General features: G+C 46.8%; 2 protein-coding genes across 4 annotated transcripts; one reads left to right on the top strand and one right to left on the bottom strand.

The window, feature by feature from the left end:
* Positions 1-314: 314 nt before the first annotated feature.
* BECN1 (beclin 1) lies at positions 315-13931 on the bottom strand. Of its 3 annotated transcripts, none has more exons than XM_060255515.1 (12): positions 13805-13931; positions 12334-12401; positions 11827-11885; positions 11073-11162; positions 10839-10929; positions 10477-10613; positions 9719-9913; positions 7726-7872; positions 6919-7068; positions 6777-6837; positions 6053-6195; positions 315-827 (listed from the first exon to the last, which is right to left on the bottom strand). In XM_060255515.1, the coding sequence occupies exons 1-12, from the start codon at positions 13929-13931 to the stop codon at positions 659-661; spliced, it is 1437 nt and encodes a 478-aa protein (XP_060111498.1). In that variant the 3' UTR covers positions 315-658. The 3 variants fall into 3 exon arrangements, 2 of the variants coding, with proteins under 2 accessions (XP_060111498.1, XP_060111499.1); XR_009556221.1 differs by having other exon boundaries at positions 646-827; positions 6053-6173; XM_060255516.1 differs by lacking the exon at positions 11073-11162.
* Positions 13932-14786: 855 nt separating this feature from the next.
* On the top strand, positions 14787-24751 carry PSME3 (proteasome activator subunit 3). Its single transcript, XM_060255929.1, has 11 exons — positions 14787-14952; positions 17585-17617; positions 17912-17974; positions 18114-18218; positions 18388-18436; positions 19412-19524; positions 20662-20730; positions 21934-22001; positions 22093-22147; positions 22408-22494; positions 23298-24751. The coding sequence occupies exons 1-11, from the start codon at positions 14911-14913 to the stop codon at positions 23376-23378; spliced, it is 765 nt and encodes a 254-aa protein (XP_060111912.1). The 5' UTR covers positions 14787-14910; the 3' UTR covers positions 23379-24751.
* The last annotated feature ends 1587 nt before the right edge of the window (positions 24752-26338 follow it).

The following is a 26338-nucleotide window of genomic DNA, read 5'->3' as shown; positions in this document are numbered from 1 at the left end:
GTTTTGCAACCTACTGTAAGCATCTGAAATGGGACAAGGAAGAAATATTTACGAAGAAACGCACCTCTGCCCCTGCTTTACACCTGAGGCAGCCTCTGACTTGCAGGCAGGGCCTTGGATGCACTGACAGTGAAGCCTTTCATGGTCTCAGCAGCAGTGGAAAATTACCAAGTGGAGCTGCTGTGTACTTATAGTCCCTTGCTTTGAAGGACTTCTCAGTAGTTAAACCTCAGAAGGGATGCAGGAAATTGACAAGTCATGGGGAAACATTTAATGCTTTAGGCCGTCTGCCCTGAGTAAACATGCTGCAGTTCTTTCCAGGTTACAAACTGGGTTTTATTTGCTTTTGTTTTGCTTGTGCATCTCTGTGCAGCGACCGGACTGCCAGCACTAATTAGGCCACAGCTTCTCAGAAAGGGCTACGTCTCCTTTTCTGAGCCCAGCCTCCTTCCTGCTGCTGAGACACAATGTCATGGCAGAGACAATCCAGCCATTTTGTTTCATACTTGATAGTGAGATTTTTTGAAACCTTTACAGATATTTTTGGTTGTATAGTCACGGTGTAATGAGGTTACATGACAAATTCTGCTTTTGGCAGCCTTAAAGCAAACTGCGGATCTGCTCCGAGAGAGATTCCCTCCCCCCTTTTGCTCACAAGTCATTTATTGTAGAACTGTGAGGAGACCCAGGCCAGGCCCCACTTCAGGTTGGTCAGCATGAACTTGAGTGCCTTCGTCCACTGCTCCTCGGAGTTAAACTGTGTCTTAATAGAGTACGACCCGCCACTTCCGCCCGTGTCTTCAATCTTGCCCTTCTCTACATCCATCCTGCAACAGAGAAACGCAGATTGTGCCAGGCTTCAAAACCGAAAGTGCAAGCAGCTGATCTAGGAGCCCACCATCTCTTCCCCATTTATATTAATAAGGTTTACCAACAAATTGAATTGCCACCTTCTGACAAGGTGGTGGGTAGAATGAGCCAAACCAGCTCTTACACTAATTAAAACACAGGAACGCAACTAGAGGAAGCTTCATGGCTGTAGGAATCAGAGCGCTAAACAGGTTCCTTGCACTGGAATGACTGACTACAAGCCGTCTTATAGTGAGTCAGACCCTCAGCCTAGTCCAGCAGCGGCTTCCTGAGAGGCCAGGCAGACATCAGTGGCATCATCTGCTAACTGATAGTCTTAACTGGAAATGCCAGGGATCTAGCCTGGAACCTTCTGTATGCACAGGAAATGCTTGACCATTGAGCCATGCCCTGCCCCCAGACTACTCTGCTTTCTATCTATTTTACAAGCAGTGCACACAAGCAAATTGCTAACCCAAGCACAGCCTCCTTACCTCCCACCACAGTGGTGAACACATGAAAGCTAATAATAATAAATTTGCTTGTGCAAATAATAAATTTGCTTGTGCCGAAGGGAGGCTCAGGGTGGCTCACAGGACATGGTGTATACCATGATTACAGTAAAATACAATCATTACTATAAAAACAGTTAAAATATAGTTAAATTACATTCATAGATTAAGTTAAAAGTTAAATAAAACAGTTAAACCATTGTAGATTATTAATTAAGGTGCTACAATTCAGAATACGTATAGGATGGCTAGATGTCATTAACCGGGTTCCATCTTAAACGCGAGCTGAAAGAGGGCGATTTTGCAAGCCCTGCGAAACTGATTCAGGTCTCGCAGGGCTCGCACCTCCTCTGGTAGTTGATTCCACCATTGGGGAGCCATTATTGAGAAGGCTTGCTCCCTCATTGTTTTCAGTCTGGCCTCCCTTGGTCCAGGGATTTTTAAAAGATTTTGGGAACTAGATCTCAGTGCTCTCTGAGGAACATATGGAGAGTGGCGGTCCCTAAGGTAGGCAGGTCCTCAGCCATATAGGGCTGCCACTCAGGCCAGGGATTTTCCATCATGTTAGGCAGAGGAAGGTTTTTTCCAGCACCTGCTGCTGCTAAAGATCCGGGGACTGAACCCAGGATCATCCGCACACAAAGCACAGGCGTGACCACTGAGCCACAGCACCACCCTGTTTATGATACGGATGAGAATGTTCCTGGTGACATCTATCCAAAACCCTGTTATTACACGGAACCGAGTAAGCAAAAACAAGGGGTGTTTCTAGGTGGCCTGGTATTACAGCTAGTCTGTGTCCAAATTACCCTGCATGAATACAGCATTTATGTATCTTTTTCCCATGTAAAATCTTCAGTTACATTAAAATACAAAACCCACAAAGACTATAAGCAACATAAAAAACCCTGTAAAATAGAGCCAGACATAGGCAGATAAGCAATAAACTAAAAAAACAAGACGCAATGAGAAGCTGTAACCAAGTCACATTAACACGTGAAGCTGCATTATAACTGCATCAGAGAGTAACTTAGAGTTCCAGTTGATCTATCAAAGTCAATTTATTTACGTTATTTAGTATTTCAGGCAGAGGTCTTTCACATTGCCTCCTACCTAACCCTTTTACTTGGAGATGCCGGGGATGGAATCTGGGACCATGCAAAGCAAATGTTCTAAATCACTGAACCAGCGGTCCTCTCCTTTAAGCCTTGGAAATTTTTCCAATCTGAAAGATGCAATGTTAGCACCTTCCTCATCTGTAATGTTCCATAAACAAAATGCTACCACTGGGTTGCTCAATCACAACCCACCTCACTTCTGAAAGCAGCAGCCTCTGAAGCAGAACTTAAAACAGGTTCCTTGCACCAAGAGCCAGTTTGGTGTAGTGGTTAAGTGTGCAGACTCTTATCTGGGAGAACCAGGTTTGATTCTCTACTCTTCCACTTGCAGCTGCTGGAATGGCCTTGAGTCAGCCAGAGCTCTCTCATCTGGGAGAACCAGGTTTGATTCTCCACTCTTCAACTTGCAGCTGCCAGAATGGCCTTGGGTCAGCCAGAGCTCTTGCAAGAGTTGTCCTTGAAAGGGCAGCTTCTGGGAGACCTCTCTCAGCCCCACCCACCTCGCAGGGTGTTTGTTGTGAGGGAAGAAGATATAGGAGATTGTGAGCTGCTCTGAGACTGATTCAGAGAGAAGGGTGGGGTGTAAATCTACGGTCTTCTTCTTCTAAAAGATCTGGCAGGTGGAGAAGACAGTCCTTCAAATATTGTGGCTTCAAAAGTAAGAGTTCAGAGGCAAAAACTATTACTGTGAATCCTGCTTGGAAACAAAATGGTATCTAGCTAAACCAGGGGTGGCCAAACTTGCTTAACATAAGAATAAAGAAGATCAGATGTTTGAGAGCCATAACATGGAAGGAAAGGGAGAAGTGGAAAGAAAGCACCTTTAAATGCATTCTCCAAGTCGCTGCCTGGCTTAGCTTGGAGAAGTGATTTTAAAAGGTAAATGCCTTCTCCAAGTCAGCTGATGGGGCAGTGGGGGCTTCGAGAACTACACAATATGACTAAAAGAGCCATATGTGGCTCCCGCAGTTTGGCCACCCCTGAGTTACCCCTGGCAGTCTAGTTCAGTCAATGGATGATAAATAAAGAGGATGTAAGATTCAAAACAATGGAACTCCCAGGACTTAACAGGAATATTGGTTTCTTATCTCACAATGTACACTACCCTCATTCAGCCCTAACATCTATATTTTCACCATTTTGGGCCATACATCCTCTTCGTTTTATTTCTTATTTGTAATATCAGATTGGATATGTAAATTGTAATGTAATGTAATCAATAGTAAGAATGTAATTTGGAATGGTAGAGCAAATTGCATTTCTGTGGTCTGGGAAAAGGGGAGCTAAATCTACGCAACCAATCGCTCCACTTCAAAGAAGATGGTACTGTAAGGTCACCTCCATGCTTGAGAGGAGACTGATGTTAAAGTATTAATTAACTGCTCTCAGCATTCCACAATTAAGGATAGATCAATCTCCAATTTAGACATATTTGTTTCCTTCACTATGCACCCAGAATTAGTAACCATGTAGACTCAGGTAACCATGTAAACTCAGCTTGTTATTCCTGAATCTGATAAATATCTTCATTCTGTTGCATGCTAATTTACTGCTCACCCTCTGCCATATAGGAGAGCCCCGTGGCGCAGAGTGTTAAAACTGCAGTACTGCAATCCTAAACTGCTCACGGCCTGCGTTTGATCCCTGGTAGTAGCTGGGTTTTCATGTAGCTGGCTTGAGGTTGACACAGCCTTCCATCCTTCTGGGGTTGGTAAAATGAGTACCCAGCTTGCTGGGAGGAAAGTGTAAACGACTAGGGAAGGCAATGGCAAACCACCCCGTAAAAAGTCTGCCGTGAAAACGTTGTGAAAGCAATATCACCCCAGAGTCAGAAATGACTGGTGCTTGCACAGAGGATCTTTCCTTTTCCCTCTACTATATGTATGAGCTATGAAATTCCATTTCATTGTGTCTGAGAAAGTGTGTGTTCACACCTTGAAGAAACCTTTGTTGGTCTACCTGGATCTACCTTCTGTGTTGTAAAGCAAAGATTCCAAATTGTCCTGAAGGACAGCCTCATGTATAATGATAGTAATCCAGACACGACAAGAACAAGAATTGTAGCAGAGCTCTCTGTCTAGCAAATGCAAGTTCTATGTCTTGTGAACTCTGTTTGAAGGATCATGATGAATGCCACTTTTCAAAGCCACTGAACCATTTAAACAGTCAATTCTCGATTCAAGGCACCTGCTCAGCACTTCCATTCCCTCGCCTCCTCTGAGTCAGATGAAAAGGAGGGACAGCCGGATGTCATCAGCAGACTTAACGGTATCTCACTCCAGATCTCTGAAGCCTCTTATGCAGTGGTTTCATGCAGGGCTTTTTTTTGAGCAGGAACACACAGGAACGCAGTTCTGGCTGGCTTGATGCCAAGGGGTGTGGCCTTATTTTCAACAAAAAAGCCCTGTGAAACAATGGTGATGTCAGGGGATGTGGCCTAATATGCAAATGAGTCCCTGCTGAGCTTCTACAGAAAAAGCCCTTGTTTCATGTAAGTATTTTAAAGCATGTGGGACAAAAAAGAACACACTGAAAGTACAAATGTCAGAAGGGTGAATGGGAATCCTCCCCAGTATCTCCTTGGGACCTACCCTCTAGGGAAGCTTCTGACCACACACTCAGGCAGAAGGTTCAGAAAAACCCACAAGGTCACCTGCCTAGGCTTGATCCTAAATTAGGTTCCCCTCCATGAGATAGTTCCAGTGTCAAATGGAAATACATCTAAGTGCAACCTGATCCAAAATCTGAATCATAACCTTGCAACCAGGTCTAAGAAGAGTTTAAGGAACAGCTTTATGAAAGCTTTCTTTAAGACAGCAGCCGTGACTCCTTCTCAACTAGGTATTTAACAACTATTGGACCCAAGTGATGATTCCTCTCTGCACACTTCTCCATGCATCAATAGATATTTTATTAAGTCTTCTTAAAAGCAACAAGAATTGTTTCCAACATGGGCACATTTCTGGGCTCACAAAGCAACTTGCAAAGAAAGCAAAAGGGCAACTGTCGGGCTAAATCACAGATCAGTGCTGCTTCTGAACATAGTGGTTCCACTACTGGATATCAGAGCTAAAATTTAACAATATTTGAATAGAAGAGAAGAGGAGATTGGATTTATACCCCACCATTCACCAACTGAAGGAGTCTCAGAGCAGCTTACAAATCTCCATTCTCTTTCCTTCCCCATAACTGACACCCTGTGAGGTAGGTGGAGCTGAAAGAGCTCTGACAGAAACTGCTCTTGGGAGGAAACATCTGTGAGAACTTTTGACTGACTCAAGGTCACATCAGCAGGTGCATGTAGAGGAGTGGAGAATCAAACGCAGTTCTCCCAGATAAAAGTCCACACACTTAACCACTACATCAAACTGGTTCTCATGGAAGATGTGGCCACTTTGGAAGCCACTTGCTAAAGGCCCAAAAAAGCAACCTGTGGCAATGAAATCATTTAGGGGCATAATTATGCCTAATGTGAAGGATTCACATATTTTTATTCCGATTATACCGCTGTGCAATTTACTACTGAGGAAAGGACTCTCATTTACCTTGAAACAATGAGACTTTTTTTTTTACCTGTAAGGCAAACAGAAGCGCGTCTCACCCTTTTCCACCTCCTCTTTGAACTGCTGCACACAATCCAGGAAGGCTACCATGGCATGGTCAAATTTGTTGTCCCAGAAAAATCGCAAGCCGCCTGAACAGTAAAGGGGCAATTCCTTGAAGACACAAACACTGATGCCAGAAACACAAAACACATTGTTCTGCAGATGCCCTAAGAACATAGAGACACTTGTTTTTTCAGGTTCTTGAAGAGAGAAAGAGGGTCAGATCCAACCAGCTTAGTTGCTGCTGGAAAAAAGAGGAAGAGTCCTCCTTTGACCACTTAAAACAGCTATACAGGGTATCATCAGACTGCGTTTTTAAAAAGCCATGTAGGACTTGGGCTTTCATTAGAACTAAGCAAAGGGGAAAGCTGGCTGGAGCCAACCATTTTGCAAAGAGCACCAAGTAAAAAATGGGAGGCACAGGGAAGCCTTATGAAAACCACACTGTATCTGAGGGGAAAAGAACTGCCATTAGTTTATTTTTTCTAAGCAATTTTCACCCTATTCCTAAACAGGTTTTATGAAAATACGTTCCATTATTCAGATTTCCTGAGCATGTCTTTTCAGTTCTTTCACCTGCAGGCAAGAACACAGAAGGAGCAACTGTCCGACAAAAAAACCCTCCCTTTTCTCCTGGAGCCTCCTCAAAGCCCGAGGCAGTTTCAAATAATTAAAGAAACCAGACTTCTTACCTTGGATTTGTCTGTGAGGGACTCCAAATAAGAGTGGTTCCCGTATGGGATGAGGCGGTATCTGTGGGGGGGAAAAAATGGGTGAACTCCTGCCTGAACAGCCGAGTGCCCAAGAAGAGAGCGCTTTTGCCCCCACACCTACCTCTGAAAGGTCAGGCCCATTTTGTTGGCGAGAGCATGGAGAAGCAACACAGTCTGTCCCCAGGCTGCGTTGATCTCATTCCATTCCACAGGGACACTGGGGAGGCGGCCCAGACGGAAGTTGTTTATGGTGCCAAACTGCCCGCTATGCCTGTGCCAGAAGGAGCCAGCCATCAGAGGGTCTTAGGGAAAACCCCACAGGGGCCTCCCCCGGCTGTTTCTCAAACACCTAGGAGCTAAACTGAGCTTCTTAAAAGCTTCGTGGAACCGTCTCTACAACACGTCCTGCTTTTCAAAACACTACCTGTTCTACCAGCAGAACACCTGGCTGTTGCAACCACATCTGCTTACTCCAAACCCAGATTACTCACCCACGCTACTACAATTCAAATGCTTTTTGGCTCAATTAGGCACCTTAAAAAAAACAACAGGTAGACACAAGTTTGGTTTGGTGCCCAACTACCAATAAAATGGATTGTGAAAAGAGTGTACTCTGGATGAGGACTGGCATGCTGGGCTGAGTAACACAAAAGTCTTTAGCTGTGGGAGAAAAGAGGCCCCTTGAAAAGGGCTGTCTGGTAGAAGGGTCTCCTATTGGCCAACTTGGCAGTGGAGATGAGAAAAATCCAGAAATGGACAAAAAAAAACGTAGTAAGGCTAAGCCAGGGAAGGGAGCCAAGCCTGAAAGAGCCTTTCTGAGGCTTCCTTATTTCCTACAGATGTGATGAATCCAGTTCTGCGGGAGCACAGCTTAGGTCTACTGCTGATGCCTTCACTACAAACCCCATCCAGTCCATTTAGGACTTACCAAATATGGAAAGTGGCATTAAATACATTGGTTTTCTTTAGCTTGTCCAGCTGCATTTGGGCATAGCGCATTTGATTATCAACACTTTTCAGCTCATCATCCAGTTCCAGCTGCTGGCGCTTGAATTCGCTGTACTCCTTCTGGTACCTCCAGGAAGCAATAAGGGAGAAAAGAGCATTCATCCCGGGTATGAGTTACCACCTCTCCCCAAAATTCTGTACAAAATACTTTAGGACCAACAACAGCTAAGTCAGGATACAATTGAACAAACTTTGAAAATGGTGGAAGAAGATCATTAAAAGGAATGATTCAGTAGCAATCATAAAAAGCAGGCTTACAACCCAAGTCCACATCACCAAGACTGAAAATCAGATGGAAGTGGTGCTGACTGATAACATGTCTGCACTGAATGGAAGCACAATTGTCATTGACAGACTTAGGTAAAAACTTTAGAATACCTGTTAGATCTAGAAAGGTAGCTGCATTGGTTAACGCTTACACTTCAATAAATTATGTTATTTATGTCATGGCTCAAACTTCAATTAGATCCAAGACTCTTGTAGGGAAGTAAATATGCTTTCGCAAAAAATGCTTTTGCCATTCTTGCACTGAATTCAGAGGTTGTCTCTGTATGTGCAGGTATCTAATCTGACCATGCTGAGGTAATTTTCCAGGCTAGATTACTTTAAATAGAACCTTGAAGGCGATTCAGAAACTTCAGTTGGTAAGCACCTTTAAAACCCTTTATGACTTGGTGCCCACATTCTTGATATAATTCTCACAACAGGGTCTTGCTGTCCAGAGTATGATCCACTACAGGCCCAAAGTGGTTCTGTTACCTTGCTGCTGGAGAGCATCTCTCTCCATAAAGGATGAGGCAGGTGTCTACTTGGCTTTCAGCCAAAGTGCAAAACAGAGCTATTTAAAAGACTTTAGGGAGCAGTTTGAAGACTACATATGTGACCACCATTTTAATTATGGGCTTTAATTACTTTAGATTGCTACTTTCCTACAGTATTTATTGCCCTGATCTGCCTTTGTTCCCAACTTTATCAGGGTATTTAAATAAAGCCACAAAACTTGCCTAAAAGCTTGGGAGAATAAGCCTTTGCCAGTGCTGGAAATCTACAATCCAGTGCCGGGCCACGACTGAAAAGCCCTGCTGCCAGCTGCTCCCTGTTTGACTTCCAAAAAGGAGCAGCAGGGCCTCAGATGAAATTCTCAAAGGAGAGACAGGAATAAGATTTGGACAGAAGAATCAGCAGATGAAGGGGTAATTCTTCTCTTGCAGCCAAAAACCAATATAAAGGGCCAATCCCTGAAACTTGTTTATAAGTAAGGATCCACAGCAAGGAGCTGCGGATTAGAAAGCCTTCTGCTTTTTTTAAATTTATGTTCAAAGGAGCTGATTCCCAATGAAACACACATCAGATCATAATGGAAACTGTCTTCTCAGATCCTGGCCCTCAGTTTACAAATATTAAACGGACAACATAAAAACTGCAGGAAAAGGCAAGGAGCTCAAGAGCAACTGTAGAGGGAAAAATCTCTCTATGCTTTCTAAACAGAGAAGCAGCAATTTTAAAAAGTCCTAATTCCCAATATGCCCCCCGCCCCCAGAAGGCTTAATCTATGCTGTGGAGCTTCCAGAGCTCCAACTCCAGCCACCTATAAGCCCACATAGCATTAAGATTCATAACACAGTTTGTGGGGGCACCTTGCTTTTCTCTCCTCCACCCTCCCCAATATTTGACTAGGCTTGCTGTTAGGGAAAGTCTTTACTAGGTTTGTTGTTAGGGAAAGTTTTACATGTGAGGTACAGGGAGCCAATGCAGAAAATGAGAAAGGAAGGTAAGATGTGTTTAAATTTAGGAATTGTGGACCAAGGCAGGAGGTGAAAGGAGAAAAGGCCAGAAAGCAGGAGGACAAAAGCAAAAAAACAAAATCAAGGATTTAGAAACAGATTTAGCCGGGGAATCACAATAACACTCACTCCACTTCCTCTTGATCCAGCCGCTCTGCCTCAGCCCTGACCTTCTCAAAGGCCTCAGCCATTGTTCTGCGTTTCTGCTCCACTTCCTCCAGCTCCTCAATCAACCTCTCCTCCTCAAAAGCAAGTTCTTTTAGCTCCAGCTGCAGCTTCTCCTTGTCATCCTCATTCATCTGCTCCAGAATTTCCAAGCATCGCCTACATGAAAGGTCTCCGTTCAAGGCTTTTTGGGGAGGGGTAAGGAACTAACATACAGTCGTCATGCTTGGCCCCAAAGCACTCAAGTCTTAGGCAGCAGTTACTTGTTTCATTCACCTGTGCTTTTAATTCTAAAGCAGAAGGTAAGACTTTGCATTTACACAGCATGATGACAGGTCCAAAATGTGTTCCAAGAAATAAAGTTTCTCTCCTCCTTCCATCATGAAGAAGAAGAAATTGGATTTATACATGGCTTAACCACTACACCAAACTGCACTCCCTGCAGTGCGCCTGGATTTACTTCACAAACTCTAAACAGATGGAGATGACGGAAGAGTTGTGATCAGGCTGTAAGATGCACATCGCCCTTATTTAGACTACAGCCGTGTAAAGGGGATTAATCCCTTTCAGGCATTTCTGGGTTTTGCCTTTAAATAATCATCAACAGCACTAACCAAAGCAGCAGTTTTGTTAGTACTACAACAAAGAGGTGGAAGGAGCACCATGTAATTTGGCTTTAAATAACTACAATCTCAAGCACATCCAGTTTGACCCCCACATACTTGTAGTTCTGACATTCATTCTCAGTGATATTTAGCTGTGTGTCCAGCTGGTCCAGAAGAGTGTCGGTACATTCTTCGCACAGAGGGTGATCCACGTCAGTCTGCCCAGACATGATATCAAACAGGTCACCTGTAACCTGGAGAGAAAGAGAAATTGTTCTAACAAGGACCAGAGGGAAAGAATTTCCTCTGATTATGACTAAGAGATGAAATTCCCATAACAAAACCACTCTCATCACAGTTGGAAAGCCAAGTTCGAGACAGCTGAATTTTATATTTCAAACATTCCGATGACCGCAATGACCCATCATGAAGATTTTTCTTAAAGACAACAGAGCATTCAAGATTAGGAGGCCGCTTGCCTTGAGTCTTCTGCTGAGGTTTTCCATGGTGCCTCCATCAGAGGCCTCTCCAATCAGAGTGAAACTGTTAGCACTCTCTGTTGACATCATCCTGGAAAATACAACAGAATTGACCCACATTGATTCCCATACATGGTTACCAAAGTGGCTCACCCGTGTGCCCCACTTAGCCTCTCACTGGTCCTAAACTTAAAAGGTGTACCCAGAGTAGGAAACGAGCAAGCGACAGTTTACCTTCCATATCTTATGAGCAAAGCCTGCTGAGGTTTGTCTAAATCTTCCCCATCACATAACAGATTTGTATTTGGGGCCCCAGTTGGCTGGCTGGAAAAAAGAAAAAAGGCAGACCAGGGAGTCTTAAAACTTTGGGTCCCCCCACTCTCAATCATTACTTAGGCTCTAAACGAGAGAACATCTGCTTTTTTTTTACTCAAATGGTTTCAGATATAAAATCTTTTCGTTTCCTTCACTAATGTGCACATGCAGCCTCTCTTGTTTACTTGAGGCATCTGGGACAGCTATCCCATTAGCAAGTCTTGCATCACACTTCTCATCGGAGGACACACCACGGTCAGGGCTGACGGAAGGGTCTGGCTCATAGCACTGGAGTCAGATGCAATCATTTTTGCTTCTTTTCAGCTATATGAGTCCAACCTATATGTTGGTACAGGCCAACAGTCTGCAGTCAACAAGTACATAAGGAACTAGCTTAACCTTTTGGCCAATACTTGAAAACATATATTTTAAAGAGGACAGACCTGCAAGCAGGAATTAAAATATAGATACTTGTTTACATTGTCATGTGTTCGATCCTGCAGATCCCAACCCTGTTTCATAACAAAATGCGGAAACAAGAAAACAATAGTTCTAATTCCCTACCCCTTTCCCCTGCAATTGCGCACCTAGCTGTGTCACAGGTGAGGCAATGGAAGGATCTGCAACATTTGAAAAGAAATATTTATGGCAAGAACACAACAGCAGTAAATACCTGGCAGGAGGAATAAATCTTCTGGACACGCCATCCTGGCGGTTTTCAACAAAGGCTTCCTGAGAAAGAAACTCTGCATGACACTTGGACATAGCTGCTCACCACACAGGCATCAACCTGCTTGCCTCTAGCACACAACCTGAATCACCCCAATTTTACCACCATACCCAGATACAAGTACCTAGGCATCACAATAGGCTTGGCAAGTTATGTAGAAGGAGTTTCAAGGAGGCTTACAATCTCCTTTCCCTTCCTTTCCGCACAAAAGACACCCTGTGTGGTAGGTGGAGTTAAGAGAGCTCTAACAAAACTGCTCTTGAAAGGAACAGCTCTGTGAGAACTTGTGAATGATTCATGGTCACATCAGCAGGTGCATGTGGAGGAGTGGGGAATCAAACCTGGTTCTCCCAGATAAGCATCCACGCGCTTAACCAAACAGCCCTTATTTAGAAAGAATGGCTAAATTACAAGGCTGCTTATTTTTACCCTACAAGCAAGGTTTTTTACCTCTGTCAAAGTTGTCTCTTCCCCTTGTGCATCCCCTGGTTTTGATGGAGTAGCAGTAAGTAGAGGAGCTAAACAGAAAACAGGGGTTACTGAAACTTTGCTCCATACGCAAGACCTGATAGTGGCAGGACATTCTAAACTTATACAGATACTATTTGGCTGGATACTTGGGGCAGCAGTGTCCTGTCCTGGAAGTGAGTTGGCCTAAAAAGTGCCCTGGGGTGGTCAGAGCGTGCTCAGCCCACCGCTGGAACAGGGTCGGGGCAGAGGCACCCCAGAGGAGCATTCATGGCGCTCATGCAACTTACTGCTGCTGCCCAAGCACTTCCCAGCTTTTCAGATGGCCAGAAAAGGCACCTTGGAAACACCTCACCAGTTTGCTACCACTTAGTATGTGATCGTTTTTAGAGACAGCAGAACGACAGGTAAGGACAGGGTGAGGGCAGCAGTGGGACAGAAGCCAGATGTGCATTTTTGGAAATGCTTTTTTAGGCTGGTCGTAGGGCGTCCCTGAGGCGGCTTATACTGGCTGGCTGAATCCAGCCTTCTTGAACTATTGCCTGCATATGGGTGCCAGGCTCTGCAGCTTAGGGCTAGGGAGCCTTGTTGGTACATTTCCCGAAAGAAGATATTGGATTTATATCCCGCCCTCCACTCCAAAGAGTCTCAGAGCGGCTCACAATCTCCTTTACCTTCCTCCCCCACAACAGACACCCTGTGAGGTAGATGAAGATATTGGATTTATATTCTGCCCTCCACTCCGAAGAGTCTCAGAGCGGCTCACAATCGCCTTTACCTTCCTCCCCCACAACAGACACCCTGTGAGGTAGATGAAGATACTGGATTTATATCCCGCCCTCCACTCCAAAGAGTCTCAGAGCGGCTCACAATCTCCTTTACCTTCCTCCCCCACAACAGACACCCTGTGAGGTAGATGAAGATATTGGATTAATATCCCGCCCTCCACTCCAAAGAGTCTCAGAGCGGCTCACAATCTCCTTTCCCTTCCTCCCCCACAACAGACACCCTGTGAGGTAGATGAAGATATTGGATTTATATCCCGCCCTCCACTCCGAAGAGTCTCAGAGCGGCTCACAATCTCCTTTCCCTTCCTCCCCCACAACAGACACCCTGTGAGTTGGGTGGGGCTGGAGAGGGCTCTCACAGCAGCTGCCCTTTCAAGGACAACCTCTGCCAGAGCTATGGCTAACCCAAAGCCATTCCAGCAGGTGCAAGTGGAGGAGTGGGGAATCAAACCCGGTTCTCCCAGAGAAGAGAGCTCTGGCTGAGCCAAGGCCATTCCAGCAGGTGTAAGTGGAGGAGTGGGGAATCAAACCCGGTTCTCCCAGATAAGAGTCCGCACACTTAACCACTACACCAAACTGGCTCCATGCCCGTGGGATTCCTGCTCCAGGGGGAAACTGCCTCTACTCATCACAGCTCACGGCAATTTCCTCCAGTCCCTCTTTACCTGTCAGCTCTTGAATGGTGACTTTGTCCAGGACCTTGAAAGAAGTGTCCAGTTTCAGGGGCTGGCTGCAACGCTGGCAAACAAAGCTGACCTGCGTGGTGCAAGTGGGTGACTTCGACCCTTCCATGCCTGGAACGGAAAACAGCCATGTCAGAAAGAGGCCTCTGCGCTGCACCCCACTCAGGCCGCGGACAAGAAGCTGCGCCTCAAGCCGGGACGGCCGAGTCTGCGGGGAAGCCGGGCGCTTGGAAGGGAAGGCGAGAAGGGCGCCCAGCTGCTTTGGGACTAACCTCCCGGCCGGCCGGCCCACCTCCTGGACTCCGGGGAGCTTCACGCAGGCGGGGTGGAGGCTACGAGAGGCCGGGACCTCCAGCTCCGCGCCGCTCTTTCCTCCGTCGTCTTTCTGCGGGCTCAAACCATAGAGACGGAGCGTGTAGAGCGGAACACATCTAGCGGCTTCCGGGGATTAATTCCCCCCCCCCCGCCTTTTCAGAGCCGGATATCCGGCCTAGAAAACCGGACAGGCCTGTACGGGCTCCAAACCAACCCCCCATCCTCCCGCCCCACCGCGGACTTCTCCGCTAGTCCCGGGAGCAACACGGCTGCACTTTTTGACAGGCAGGAGTTACAAGTGACCTCGGGAAGTAACCGGAAATCCCGCCTCTTAACCGCGCCTCTTTCCATAGGGCAAAGGTCACCGCTCGTCACGGAAAAAATGGCCGCCTCCCTCACTGTCTCCATGACAACCGCGGGGACTCGGGCTCCCGGGCCCGGCTTGCTGAGGCACGTGCCCGCGCTCTTAGGAGGGACGCCGGTTTGTTTCCAAGGGCGGCCGTGCCTCTGTCCCCGGAAGCGGCCGAAGCGACGGTGGCGCTGAGCGAAGGGGGAGCGCGAGTGACGCGCCTGGGCCGGAAGCGGCTTCCTCCACGCAGGGCGGCCCGCCAGTTCGGTCACGTGGCCTGCAGGCGCTGCAGCCATTGGTGGAGGCGGCGGGGCGCCATGTCGTCACTTCCGGGGACAGCCAAGCCGGCGGCTCGCGAGGGTGGTCGCGCGCGAGGGACGGAGAGAGACGGAGCCGGCCGCGGACCCCCCCGCCGCGCCCCGCCATGGCCTCCCTCCTCAAGGTGGACCCGGAAGTGAAGCTCAAGGTACGCGGGGAGGCTGGGGCCGCCGCCGAGAAGCCCCTTGCCGGCTTCCCCAGGGTGACGCGCGACGCCAGGTGGCGGGTGGAGGTTTCCGCCGCGCTATTGCAATCTCTGGCCTGGCGCTGCAGAACACGGGCCCTGCGGTTTTTGCATGGCAGCTTCTACATTTCTTTACAAGAGTGTAGCATCATTTGTATATTCAGCCAGCTTGCGCAATAGTCACATTCATCAGCCTAAAGCGGTTGTTTTGCCAATGAAATGTTGCATTGAACATATGAAGCTGCCTTCTACTGAATCAGACCCTCGGTCCATCAAAGTCAGTATTGTCTTCTCAGACTGGCAGCGGCTCTCCAGGGTCTCAAGCTGAGGTTTTTCACATCTATTTGCCTGGACCCTTTTAGTTGGAGATGCCGGGGATTGAGCCTGGGACCTTCTGCTTCCCAAGCAGATGCTCTACCACTGAGCCACCGTCCCTCCCCAACATATGAAGCTGCCTTCTACTGAATCAGAACCTTGGTCCATCAAAGTCAGTATTGTCTTCTCAGACTGGCAGCGGCTCTCCAGGGTCTCCAGCTGAGGTTTTTCACACCTATTTGCCTGGACCCTTTTTAGTTGGAGATGCCGGGGACTGAACGTGGGACCTTCTGCTTCCCAAGCAGATGCTCTACCCCTGAGCCACAGCCCCATTCATGGCTCTCCAGGGTCTCAAGCTGAGGTTTTTCACACCTATTTGCCTGGACCCTTTTTTGGAGATGCCGGGGATTGAACCTGGGACCTTCTGCTTACCAAGCAGATGCTCTACCACTGAGCCACAGCCCCATTCATGGCTCTCCAGCTGAGGTTTTTCACACCTATTTGCCTGGACCCTTTTTTGGAGATGCCAGGGATTGAACCTGGGACCTTCTGCTTCCCAAGCAGGTGCTCTGCCACTGAGCCAGCATCACTCCCCTTAGACATATAAACATATGAAGCTGCCTTCTATTGAATCAGACCCTTGGTCCATCAAAGTCAGTCTTGTCTACTCAGACTGGCAGCGGCTCTCCAGGGTCTCCAGCTGAGGTTTTCATGCCTACTTGCCTGGACCCTTTTTTAGTGGAGATGCCAGGGATTGAACCTGGGACCTTCTGCTTCCCAAGCAGATGCTCTACCACTGAACCACCGTCCCTCCATTAGGAGAGTTCCAAAAACCATCAAAGGATAACTAGGTTGTCTCTGTATTTCTGTTTCGTTTTGTTGCAGCAGATTAAGATTACTGCTTCTCTGGGAGCGTTTTGATGCGTTCCATTAGATTTTTTCACAATTTATCTGCCCCGTTTCAACAAGACGTTGGAAACCTCTTTTGAGGCCTCAAAGCTGAGATATATCTAAATGCACTACAGCATGGGTGCTTAGAATACTTGTGTGTGCTCGTCAGGTTTTGTAACATTAAATACTGTTAGCACAAATATATATATATATATATATATATATATATATATATATATATATATATATATATATATATATATATATAACCTGAGTAAATATTTTAATAAATTTATAAATTATCCACCAGTTTCTGTCCCAAGATTTCATAGTCTGCGTTTCTGACTGATAAGAATGTGCCAGTGTTTTATCCCAGTGGTGAAGTCTTTTGCAAATTTAAATTCTTAGTAACTAATCTTGTGACTTAAACCGCTTAAATTTCCAGTGCCTGAAATCTGTACATGTGTGAAATCCATATGTGTGCACATGCACCATTTGTACATACAGTATTGGTCTGAAAAAAATGTTTGGACGTTTCTGTTGCCATCATAAAGTGTAAACAAATCCTGTCATGATGGGAGGCCACTTTGCAGGAAATGGGGACTTAGTTCACCCTCCTAAAGGCATCCTTGGACTCTGAGTGCATAGTAATGCTTCCTCTTTCTTGTGTGATTAAGCAGCTCTGAGAGTTGTGTAGGAGCGTTTTATAACAAAATGTCCTTGCAAGTTACTGAGCTTTGGCTAAAATAAGTGCAGTTTTTATAGCCAGTTCTTTGTAATCTAACCCAAGCTCCTGAATTTTTAATAGAGTTCTCTATCTGTTCATTTACAAAGTTAGATGAGATGAGTGGGTTGAAGTACTAAAAACGAAAACGTGATTAGAGATTCTTTCTGGGGCAGCATTAAGTTTACAGGTGGCCACATAGTACAGCTCTGTGATTTTTACAGTGGTGTATAATCAAAGCATTAGTACAGTTCAGTTATAGTGATTAGAATTTTGAACTAGGTTTGGGTGACCCAGGTTCAAGAGCTTGCTTGTCATGGATGCTTGCAGGGTGACCTTGGATCAGTGGACACCATCACTGACTTACGTACTTCAGCGGATTATTGTGATGCTAAAATGGTGGGGGGAGAACTATATATGCCATCCTAGATTCCTCGGGAAAAGGATGGGATGATAAAATAAATATGTTAAGCAAAGTCAGTAACCATACATACACGTTCAGAATTTCTGTTTAGTTTTGCACGATGCGTGACCTGAAGTCACCCAATTCCTGTGTGTTTAGTTCTGTGGTCATCAGAGAACTGCACAACTATACATGAATCTCAGTTTCTGTATTTGTTCAGCTTGGCTCTTGTTCTGAGCTGCTGCTGCTTTTCTCTCCTGCAGGTCGACTCTTTCAGGGAGCGGATCACAGGTGAAGTAAGTGTGTCACAGATTCCTGCTACCTTTAGCTTATGCTTAAGATTATCATGAACGTGAACCTTTCGTGTCACAGTATAATGAAGACCTTTTGGGAAACCCTTTGAATCTCAGAGCACCAGGCAATCTAAGATAGTAGCTCTGTTGTCCTGCTGTCCCAGGCCACTGTTGGCTCCTCAGCTTTTGAAGAGGTTTCTCCTGGCTTGTGCTGGTCCATTTCCATGGCCACAGGCACACCCAGTTAAAGGTTCACTGTGGCACTGTATTCGTCACATCTGTTTTTTTCCCCTCCAGGCTGAGGATCTAGTAGCAAATTTTTTTCCAAAGAAGCTTTTAGAACTGGATGCTTTCCTCAAGGTAAGTACTGGTTACTGGACAATACTTAATCTTTAGAACGTTTTCTAGCAGTTCATATGTTCAGTTTGAGTTTTGTTTTGGAAACTTGTGTGGGTGCTGAGCCTTCTTCCTCTGTTCTTCCCCCCCACCCCTTTCCCAGGATCCTATTCTGAACATTCACGATCTCACTCAGATCCACTCAGACATGAACCTTCCCGTCCCTGACCCAATTCTGCTCACAAACAGCCATGATGGACTTGATGGGGTAAGGTTGCTTGCCAAGTGCAGAGGCTCTTGATGGGTTCTGAATGGCAGGGAAGCCTGTCTTCAAATGGGAGACAGACAGTTGCTGCTCCAAGATCCTTCCTTGTCTCCAGCTCCTGATGGTATGTGCACAGCGAATGAATAATGTTTTCCACTTGTGTTTCTTTCAGCCCAATATGAAAAAGAGAAAGTTGGAGGACTGTGAAGAGACTTTCCAAGGTAAGCTTCCAATGCTTAGCCGTTTTCTCCAGGGTGCCACTTCGAATTAGTGATTTGAACTCTTCCTTGTGAAACCTGACCTGCTGGAACGAGGAGCCCTAAGAGTGGATCCAGTTTTGGAAAGCCCAAAGTCTGAAATGTTTGACACTGGTGCCAAGGACTGTAAGCGTGTGATGCTTCAGCTCATGCCGCTCCTCCCAAATGATGGGGCTGAAGTCCTGTCTGATTTTAAATGGTAAACAGACGGTAGTAGGAATTGTTTCCAAATCCTGCACAGGACTGGGATAGACGAAGGGGAAAGTGACTCTGGTTTTTCAAATGATGCATCATTTGTGGCTTTGACTTGTATTTTCAGTACTCTGTCCTTGCAGAGAGTCAGGTGTTCATTGTTTTCAAAAAGAAAAGTGGTCCTTTGGGCTTGGAAATTCGAGTGAGCAGAAACCTGTTAAACTAGAAATGAACAACAACAACAAAACCCGCACAAGCAGTCTCTAACAGACTTTTGAAACTCACTCGTGGGGCATTATATTGTGGAAGATAGTAACGTTACCAAAATGATCAAACTTTCCACAGTAGAACTTCTGTTTCTATAATGGGGATGAGTGGGTAAAGGAGGGTGTGTGGCAGTAGTTTTTCAAACCCATGAAGTACTGTAGGGTGAAAAGTTATATATCCCAGCATTTCTTCTTGTAAAAATACAAGAACATGCGTGAACATGTGAGAAAATATGTGCATGATTGTTTTTGAAATGTGGGCCAGATGAGCTTTGGGGAACAGAGCAGGGAGTCTTAACAGTGTTATCCTAAGCAGAGTTACACCCTTCCGAGTCCTATAAAGTGGGTTTAGAATACTGTAACTCTACTTCAAATGATGCTGTTAATCATCCAGGGGTTTTCTGCAGGCGCTTAACCTGAGTGACAGCTTGCCCTGGCCCCCTTCCAAGGATAAGTGGCTTGTCTCTTCTTGTGGCACCAGGTACCAAAGTCTTTGTCATGCCTAACGGGATGCTGAAGAGCAACCAGCAGCTTGTAGACATAATTGAGAAGGTGAAACCTGAGATCCGGCTGTTGATCGAGAAGTGCAACACAGTGAGTGGTGGTCAGCTGTTTTCTCTTTGGATAATGATTTGCCGTTTGCTTGGCTGGAACGGAGGAGGCACAATCGAACACGCATTTTAGCCTGCTCCCTGTTTACAGAGTTTGTTTGAATCTCATCTTTCCTTAAAGAGATGAGGGCAGTGTGTGTTTTTCAATATATATTTTTAGAAAATTAATAGCCCTGCAAAGTAGGCTGTGTTGGGAGAGTGATGACCGAAGGCGTCGTGGCAAGTTCCCATGTCCCAGTCCCACACTTTCCTGCACTGCTTCCCCTGGTGGAACAGAGTGCCGCATCGTATATATCAGATTTTGAGAAGAAAACCTTTTGCTTTACTATATACCTGGGCTTTGTACAACCTATATCTTACTACAGCAGCCTTTGGCAGATCACTGTTTCAGCAAGCAAAGGGGCCTGGAGAGCTAGTGTGGTGTAGTGGGTGGTAAGAGTGGCAAACTCTAATCTGGAGAACCAGGTTTAATTCCCCACTCCTCCACATGAAGCCTGCTGGGTAACCTTGGGCAAGTCACAGTTTTCTCAGAACTCTCTCAGCCCCACCTGCCGCACAGGATGTCTGTTGTGGGGAGAGAAAGGGAAGGTTGGTTGTAAGTCTTTGAGGCAAGGTAGAGAAAAGTGGGAGTATAAAAATCAACTCTTCTGGTTGTCATGGAGGTGAGAAGCTAATATCTGGGCCGTTCCGCTTCTGACTGCAAGGTGAGACTTGCGTGAATGGGTGCTGCTCCATACCCAAGAACATTCCTCCACACAGGAAATTAGTATGTGGGGAAGAAGACTGTGCTTTGAATCCTTTTGTTTGACATCTTTTTTATCTTTAATGAGGAGGAATGTTTTGAATGAAGAAGCATCCGTTTGTGTGTGTCCCACCCTTAGTTTCAGGTGGTATACTTCCAAGTCCTCTTGAGTAGGTTTATGACATCAGTGATGAGCTAGGCCGGCATGAGGTTTGGAAGCTGGAATCCTCTATTCAAATCTCTGTTCATTCTGGAGTTCTCTGTTTGGGAGCAAGCCTCTCTCAGCCTTCTCTGATCTCTGACTTTGTGGGTGTTTCTATAAGCTTGCTCGCACAGCAGCCTGAACTTTTCCCCTTGTCCTGTTCATTTGCCCTGCAGGTCAAAATGTGGGTACAGCTGCTGATACCCAGGATAGAGGATGGCAATAATTTTGGAGTTTCAATTCAGGTAAATCAGCCACTTGGGACTGAGGTTGAGGCCCCTTTGCTCAGGTCTTCTGTGAGCTGGAACTTTGGAGCTCTTGGTTCCTCTCACACCTGGGACAAGGGAGTACCCTTATTTATTTATTTGATTTGATTTTTAGCCTGCTCTTCGCATAGAACAGACTCAGGGCAGGTTACATCATAAAAACAGTCAACAGTAAAAGACCAATTTAAAATACATAAAATCTAAAATTACAAAGACTAAGATGGCAGATTCCGCCTCACGGACAAGTCCAGGTCCAGCAGGTCTTGTAGCACTCGGATGGAACGAGGGGGGGTGGGAAGCCAGTAGCAAGTGACGTCCACTGCCTCAGTTGAAAGCCTGGCGAAAGAGCTGTTTTACAGGCCCTGCGAAATTGAAGCAGACCCCGCAGGCCCGGATCTCCAGGGGGAGCTCATTTCACCAGGCAGGGGCCAGGGCTGAAAAGGCCCTGACCCTCGTTGAGGCCAGATGGACGTCTCTGGGGCCGAGTATTACCCAAAGTTGTTGGGTCGCTGATCGTAAGGCCCTCCGGGGCTCATACAGGGAGAGGTGGTCCCGAAGGTGTTCTGGCCCCCGGCCCTAACCTGGCTTTAAACACCTTGAACCGGATCTGGTACTCAGTGGGTAGCCGTGCAGTTCACACAACACGGGATGGATCCGTGCCCGTACAGGTGACAAAGTCAGCATCCATGCAGCAGCATTCTGTAGGATACTGCACAGTTCTGGGCGGGGGCTGGCAGTAGCTCTGCTATGGATCTTGCCTGCCCTTAAGAAGGAGCATCCTTATCATTGCTCTTTTTCCTAGGTGTGGTCTTTCACTTCTTGGAACATGTCTGTACTTATATCCAGGGCTCTTTTTTTGGTAGTAAAAGTCCAGCCTGAACTCATTTGCATATTAGGCCACACCCTCTGATGGCACCATTGCTACCCACAGAGAAAACTTCCAGCAGGAACTCATTTGCATATTAAGCCACACACCCCTGATGCCAAGCCAGCCGGAACTGCATTCCTGCTTATACCCAACAACCTTGGTTCAGATGGTTTTGTGCCAAGGTAGAGTCTCGACACATGGCTGGATTTAAATGGCCTACCTACCCGATTGCTGGGTTGGCGAGTATGTCCAGGCACAGGTGAGCCTGGAGGCTGTTCTCTTAATGCTTGCTTTGACTGTCCCTGTCATTGCAGGAGGAGACTGTGGCTGAACTCCGTACTGTGGAGAGTGAGGCAGCCTCATACCTGGACCAGATCTCTAGGTGAGTCCTTTTCTAAGACTGACTTCCCCTAAACGTGCCAGAAAATTTGTTGTTTTGGACCCCGTTGAGCCAGTCTCTGCTTCCTTTTCAGATACTACATCACACGGGCAAAGCTGGTCTCTAAGATTGCAAAATACCCCCATGTGGTAAGTGTGAAGCTCAGGTTTTCTGGTCTTCATAATACTTGTGTATTTTATAGCAATAGGAAGTGTGAGAATAATATCTAGACCACGTTTACGACTGCATTTGAGAGCATCCATCTTGGATGGATGGTCCTGAATAGTAGGCAGGCAGGAGATGCTGAAAAGATGGGGTGGCTGCAGATGACTCTTGGCCGGAAGACGAGCCAAACGCTGCTCAATGCTTATTGGTGACAAAGCATTTCTGCTTAATTGTGGTTTTGTAGGAAGATTATCGCCGCACAGTGACTGAGATGGATGAAAAGGAATACATCAGCCTGCGGCTCATCATATCAGAACTGAGAAATCAATATGTAAGCCAGTCTTTTCGTAACACCTCTGTGGTTTGTTTGGGGGCTGCCCCCCTCTTTATCCCTGTCTCCTTCTGGGAAAGGGATTGGTCTTGGCTTCCTGTGCTGTGTCCTCGTCAAGAAAGATGTTGGATGCTGCATTGCTTTTTGCTTTTTGTTTAGGCTGGGAAGGGTTATCCTGACTCCCTTTCATGACTTGAAAAGGCTAACTGTTGCAGCAAAGCACATCCCACAGTTCTCCTTTGGTCTGGGAGGGCGGCGGGGAGAAGCAGAGGCAGCTGGGGCCATTTGTTTTCTCACCAGGTACAGATGCTGTGAGAGCTTGGTGAGGGAGTCCAAGTGGGGCATCTTTCTCAAGGCTAAGTCCTCGTCCCAAACTGGTGAGCAGCACATTATGTGGCTGATGTGAAACTTGCTGGAGGAGAAGGTTCAGCTTATGACCGTGCAGAAGCTGATGGTGGCCTTGGCTCTGTGTGCTTGGCAGCCACGATCACTCCAAAGCTATATGTACGCCTCAGACGTAGGCTACTCTGCTATTTGTTTAACCATCTTGGTTCACAGCGGAGCAACTGGGCTTTGTAGGTCCCTGAAAATGAGCTGGAGTCCTCTGAGGGTTACTTAAGAAAGCTGCATGAAGATTATATTGGCTTAATTGTGGCCCAGTTACTACTTCTCCTTTCTGGAGTGTTCTTCAGAAACAAGAGCTCACTGTCCTCTGCAAGGGTCAGTGGTCTGGCAAGCCGAGTTCTGTCTGAGTGAAGATACCAACCCCCCCCCCCTTCTCTCTCTGGTCCTCCTTCTTCCAGGTGACCCTGCATGACATGATTCTGAAAAACATTGAAAAGATCAAGCGACCCCGAAGCAGCAATGCAGAAACCCTCTACTGAGCGCGTCGACACTCTGAACTCGCAAACTGTTCAGTAGGCTCAAGAGTCTTTGCCTCGGTTTGTTATGTGACTGTTGAGATGGGGAAGCTGGCTGGAAACAGTTCTTGGCACACTTTTAGTTAAGTCTAAAGAAACTCTCTCCTAGCTCTCTCTGGCTGGTTTTTATTTTGGTCTTGGGGTTTGCACCCATCTCTGACATCCAGAAGGCACAAGGCAGGAGGTTTTCTTCTTGCTAAAGTGGGAAAGGGATGAGCGGACAGCCTGTTCTGAGTAGTTTTTACCCTGATGTCAACAGCTGTGAGTGCCCAGGGGTTGATTCCTTGACCCTAGTCAAGAGCAGCGCTGAGTCAAGTGCTGCAGATTTATGTGGTCCTTCCCTCCAGCCATGGCAGCCTTCCCTTGGGGAATGTAGTCGGGGGAGGGAAATGAAAAGGAGTGCCCTTCTCATTCCACTGGGCTGTCTGCATCCTTCCTAGTGACCTGTCCAGTCATGCGGATTCAAATACCACTGCTAAGGTTATTTCTCTTCCTCCCATCCTTCCCTGCTCATTGTTTTGAAGCCATGTTGATTTTTGTTCACAGTTCTACTCCTCAGTACTTTTCTTATTGGCTGTGGTACTTGTCTGTCTGTCTGTCCTTTTAAGGCTGTGGGCATTTCCAGAGTGTCTGGGATGGGGTGGACAGGTCTGTTCAAACCAGGTGGCCTAACAGACTTTGGTTTGCCGATCCTGCAGTGGCATGGCTGATCAAAGCACTGACAGTTCAGAGTCTGAGCTCCCTTGACCCCTCGAATGTGCCTGGCAGCTCTCCCTGAACCTGGCCCTTGTGGCCCTGGGAAGTGTCTTGGTCCCCTGTGTTTGTAGGAGTCCTGCTAGACTCCTTGAGGTTACTTTTCTAGTCTTCGGGAAAGCTGGAAGGAGGTGCCAACTAACTTGAGATGCTGCATTTCCCCATGAAATTTCCTCCCTTAACCTTTCTATCCCTGTTGTGGTAGATAGATTTGTAAAAATCATGGCGGGCAGAATGACATTCTTCAGCTCCTCTCCCCTGGGTTGCGTTTGATTCTTCCTGCTGCAAATGCTGCCAGCTCCCCAAGGGCGCAAGAAGCGCTGGCCCCCTCAACTCTCTTACACTCTCCCTGCAAACACCTCCATGCCATTTGGTCATTTGTAGCTGGGCAAGCCTTGGTCTTCCTCGGAGTCGAATCTGGGTTAAACTCCCCACCTCTTAGCCGCTGTCGGAAAACAGCCTGCCCTGCCCCCTCCTGTCCCTTGTATCTGTTGCTTTGTTGGATTGTTCATATGTCCTTGCCACATTGAACGTATGTACAACTTTTATTATGTTGACAAATTAAAGGTAGTAGGTACTTTGAATTCTTCCTCACTAATGCCCCCGGTGTGTGAGCAGGTTGGCAACTTGGATCTCATGCCCAGCCCTTCTCTTTCGGCAGCAGTGAGCAGCACTCTGAAGACTGTGCCACGCAAGCCCCCCTTCTGCCCCCTCCCCCCCCCCCGGTCAGAGCCTCAGCCCCCTGGGAGCACAGCTGAGAAGGCTTTTTCAGGGGGAGACAGCCCCATGAGACCTAGTTGGTCTTCCTTATACTTACACACACACACATTTATATTGTATCTCCAGTGTTCACAAATCCTTTCAGGGTAGGATAAGAACAGGATGGGATGCGGGTGAGTTAGAAGGATGTCATTTTCCCTTGGATGGTGCCTGGGAAGGGGGGGGGGGGCTGGCTTAAGGACTGGCTCCATTCACGGCTAAGGGGATATTTGAGCTGGGGACTTCCTGCTTTACATTCTTGGCTCCTGAGCTCTGTCAGTGCTGTGACCCCCTTCTCTCTCTGCCTTCTGCATGTTTTTAAGCAGCTTCTTATCTTCAGCCTCATCAGTTGCTTCTTCCAGGTGATGGGAAATGAGGCATCTGCTAGAACTTAGCTGGCATAAAATAAAAGTGCCCCTTCGCTGCTTCAAATGCATGTTGAATGTGCCATGGCTCCTTCTCTGTGGCTTCCTCTTGCCAAATTTTCAGGTTGCGGATACAACAAATCTGTGCATATGAATGAAGGATTTCTCGGTGAGCAGTGTTTAAAGAGAGGGAGCCAGTTGCCAAAGAGCCTGTTGGTGTCATCCTGCAATCACTACCAGTCTTTGCTCTGCATCGGGAGCACAGGGCTCAGCTCTTGTAATACTCTTTTCTCTCGTTAGGCCAGGATCCAACACTCCAGACTCTGGGTTTGCTCTCTTGCTGTGCTGCCTAATCCACCCAGAGCTGGGCACAGCACTGGCAAGTTCTTTTAAACTTCCAGAGAAGGAAGTAGGAGCAAACCCCGCCCATTAAGACTTGACAAATTGTGGCCAGTTTATTAAGCACGTAAGCTTGAACGGAGTCTCTTGGTAAGCGAGGATGCATCCCACTTGATGAGAGCACCTTCTTCAGGATGGTGGAGAGGAGGAGATGCGGAGTGGCCAGCCAGCTATCCCCACCTCCTGGCAAGAGAGCACAGTTAGGTCTTTGAGAGAAGGAGGAGGAAGCAGCCTCCCTCCATTGTGTTCGGCTTTACTCCTGCTGCTCTGCAGAGCCTGGTCCTACACAAAGGTACCGCCTGAGTTTCTTGGGATGGGGAAACAATTTTTAATGGAGATCACAAGGTCTTTTCAGTCATGGTCTCTTGTGAGAACAGAAAACATCTGTTTGCCGCAGAGTCTTCTGCACATGTCAAAGGCAGATCCTGCACTCCACACACCCCCTTGTCTCAAGGTACTTCTTAGTACCATGCATTCCTCCCTCCCGGTTCCAAGCAATTCACGTAAGGAAGAGCCTCAGAGATCCTTGACTAATGGAAGCCACAAGTAATTTCTCTTCCACCTCAGGGCTGTTTCTGGCAGCTCTTCAGCCGTTTCTTAGGAGAAACCTCTGAACCTTTAAATTGGCAGGGAAGTTCTCTTTGGCTC

This window comes from Heteronotia binoei, chromosome 15 (assembly GCF_032191835.1).
Source record: "Heteronotia binoei isolate CCM8104 ecotype False Entrance Well chromosome 15, APGP_CSIRO_Hbin_v1, whole genome shotgun sequence".
NCBI lineage: Eukaryota > Metazoa > Chordata > Lepidosauria > Squamata > Gekkonidae > Heteronotia > Heteronotia binoei.
This window is presented reverse-complemented; position numbering and strand designations above follow the sequence as displayed.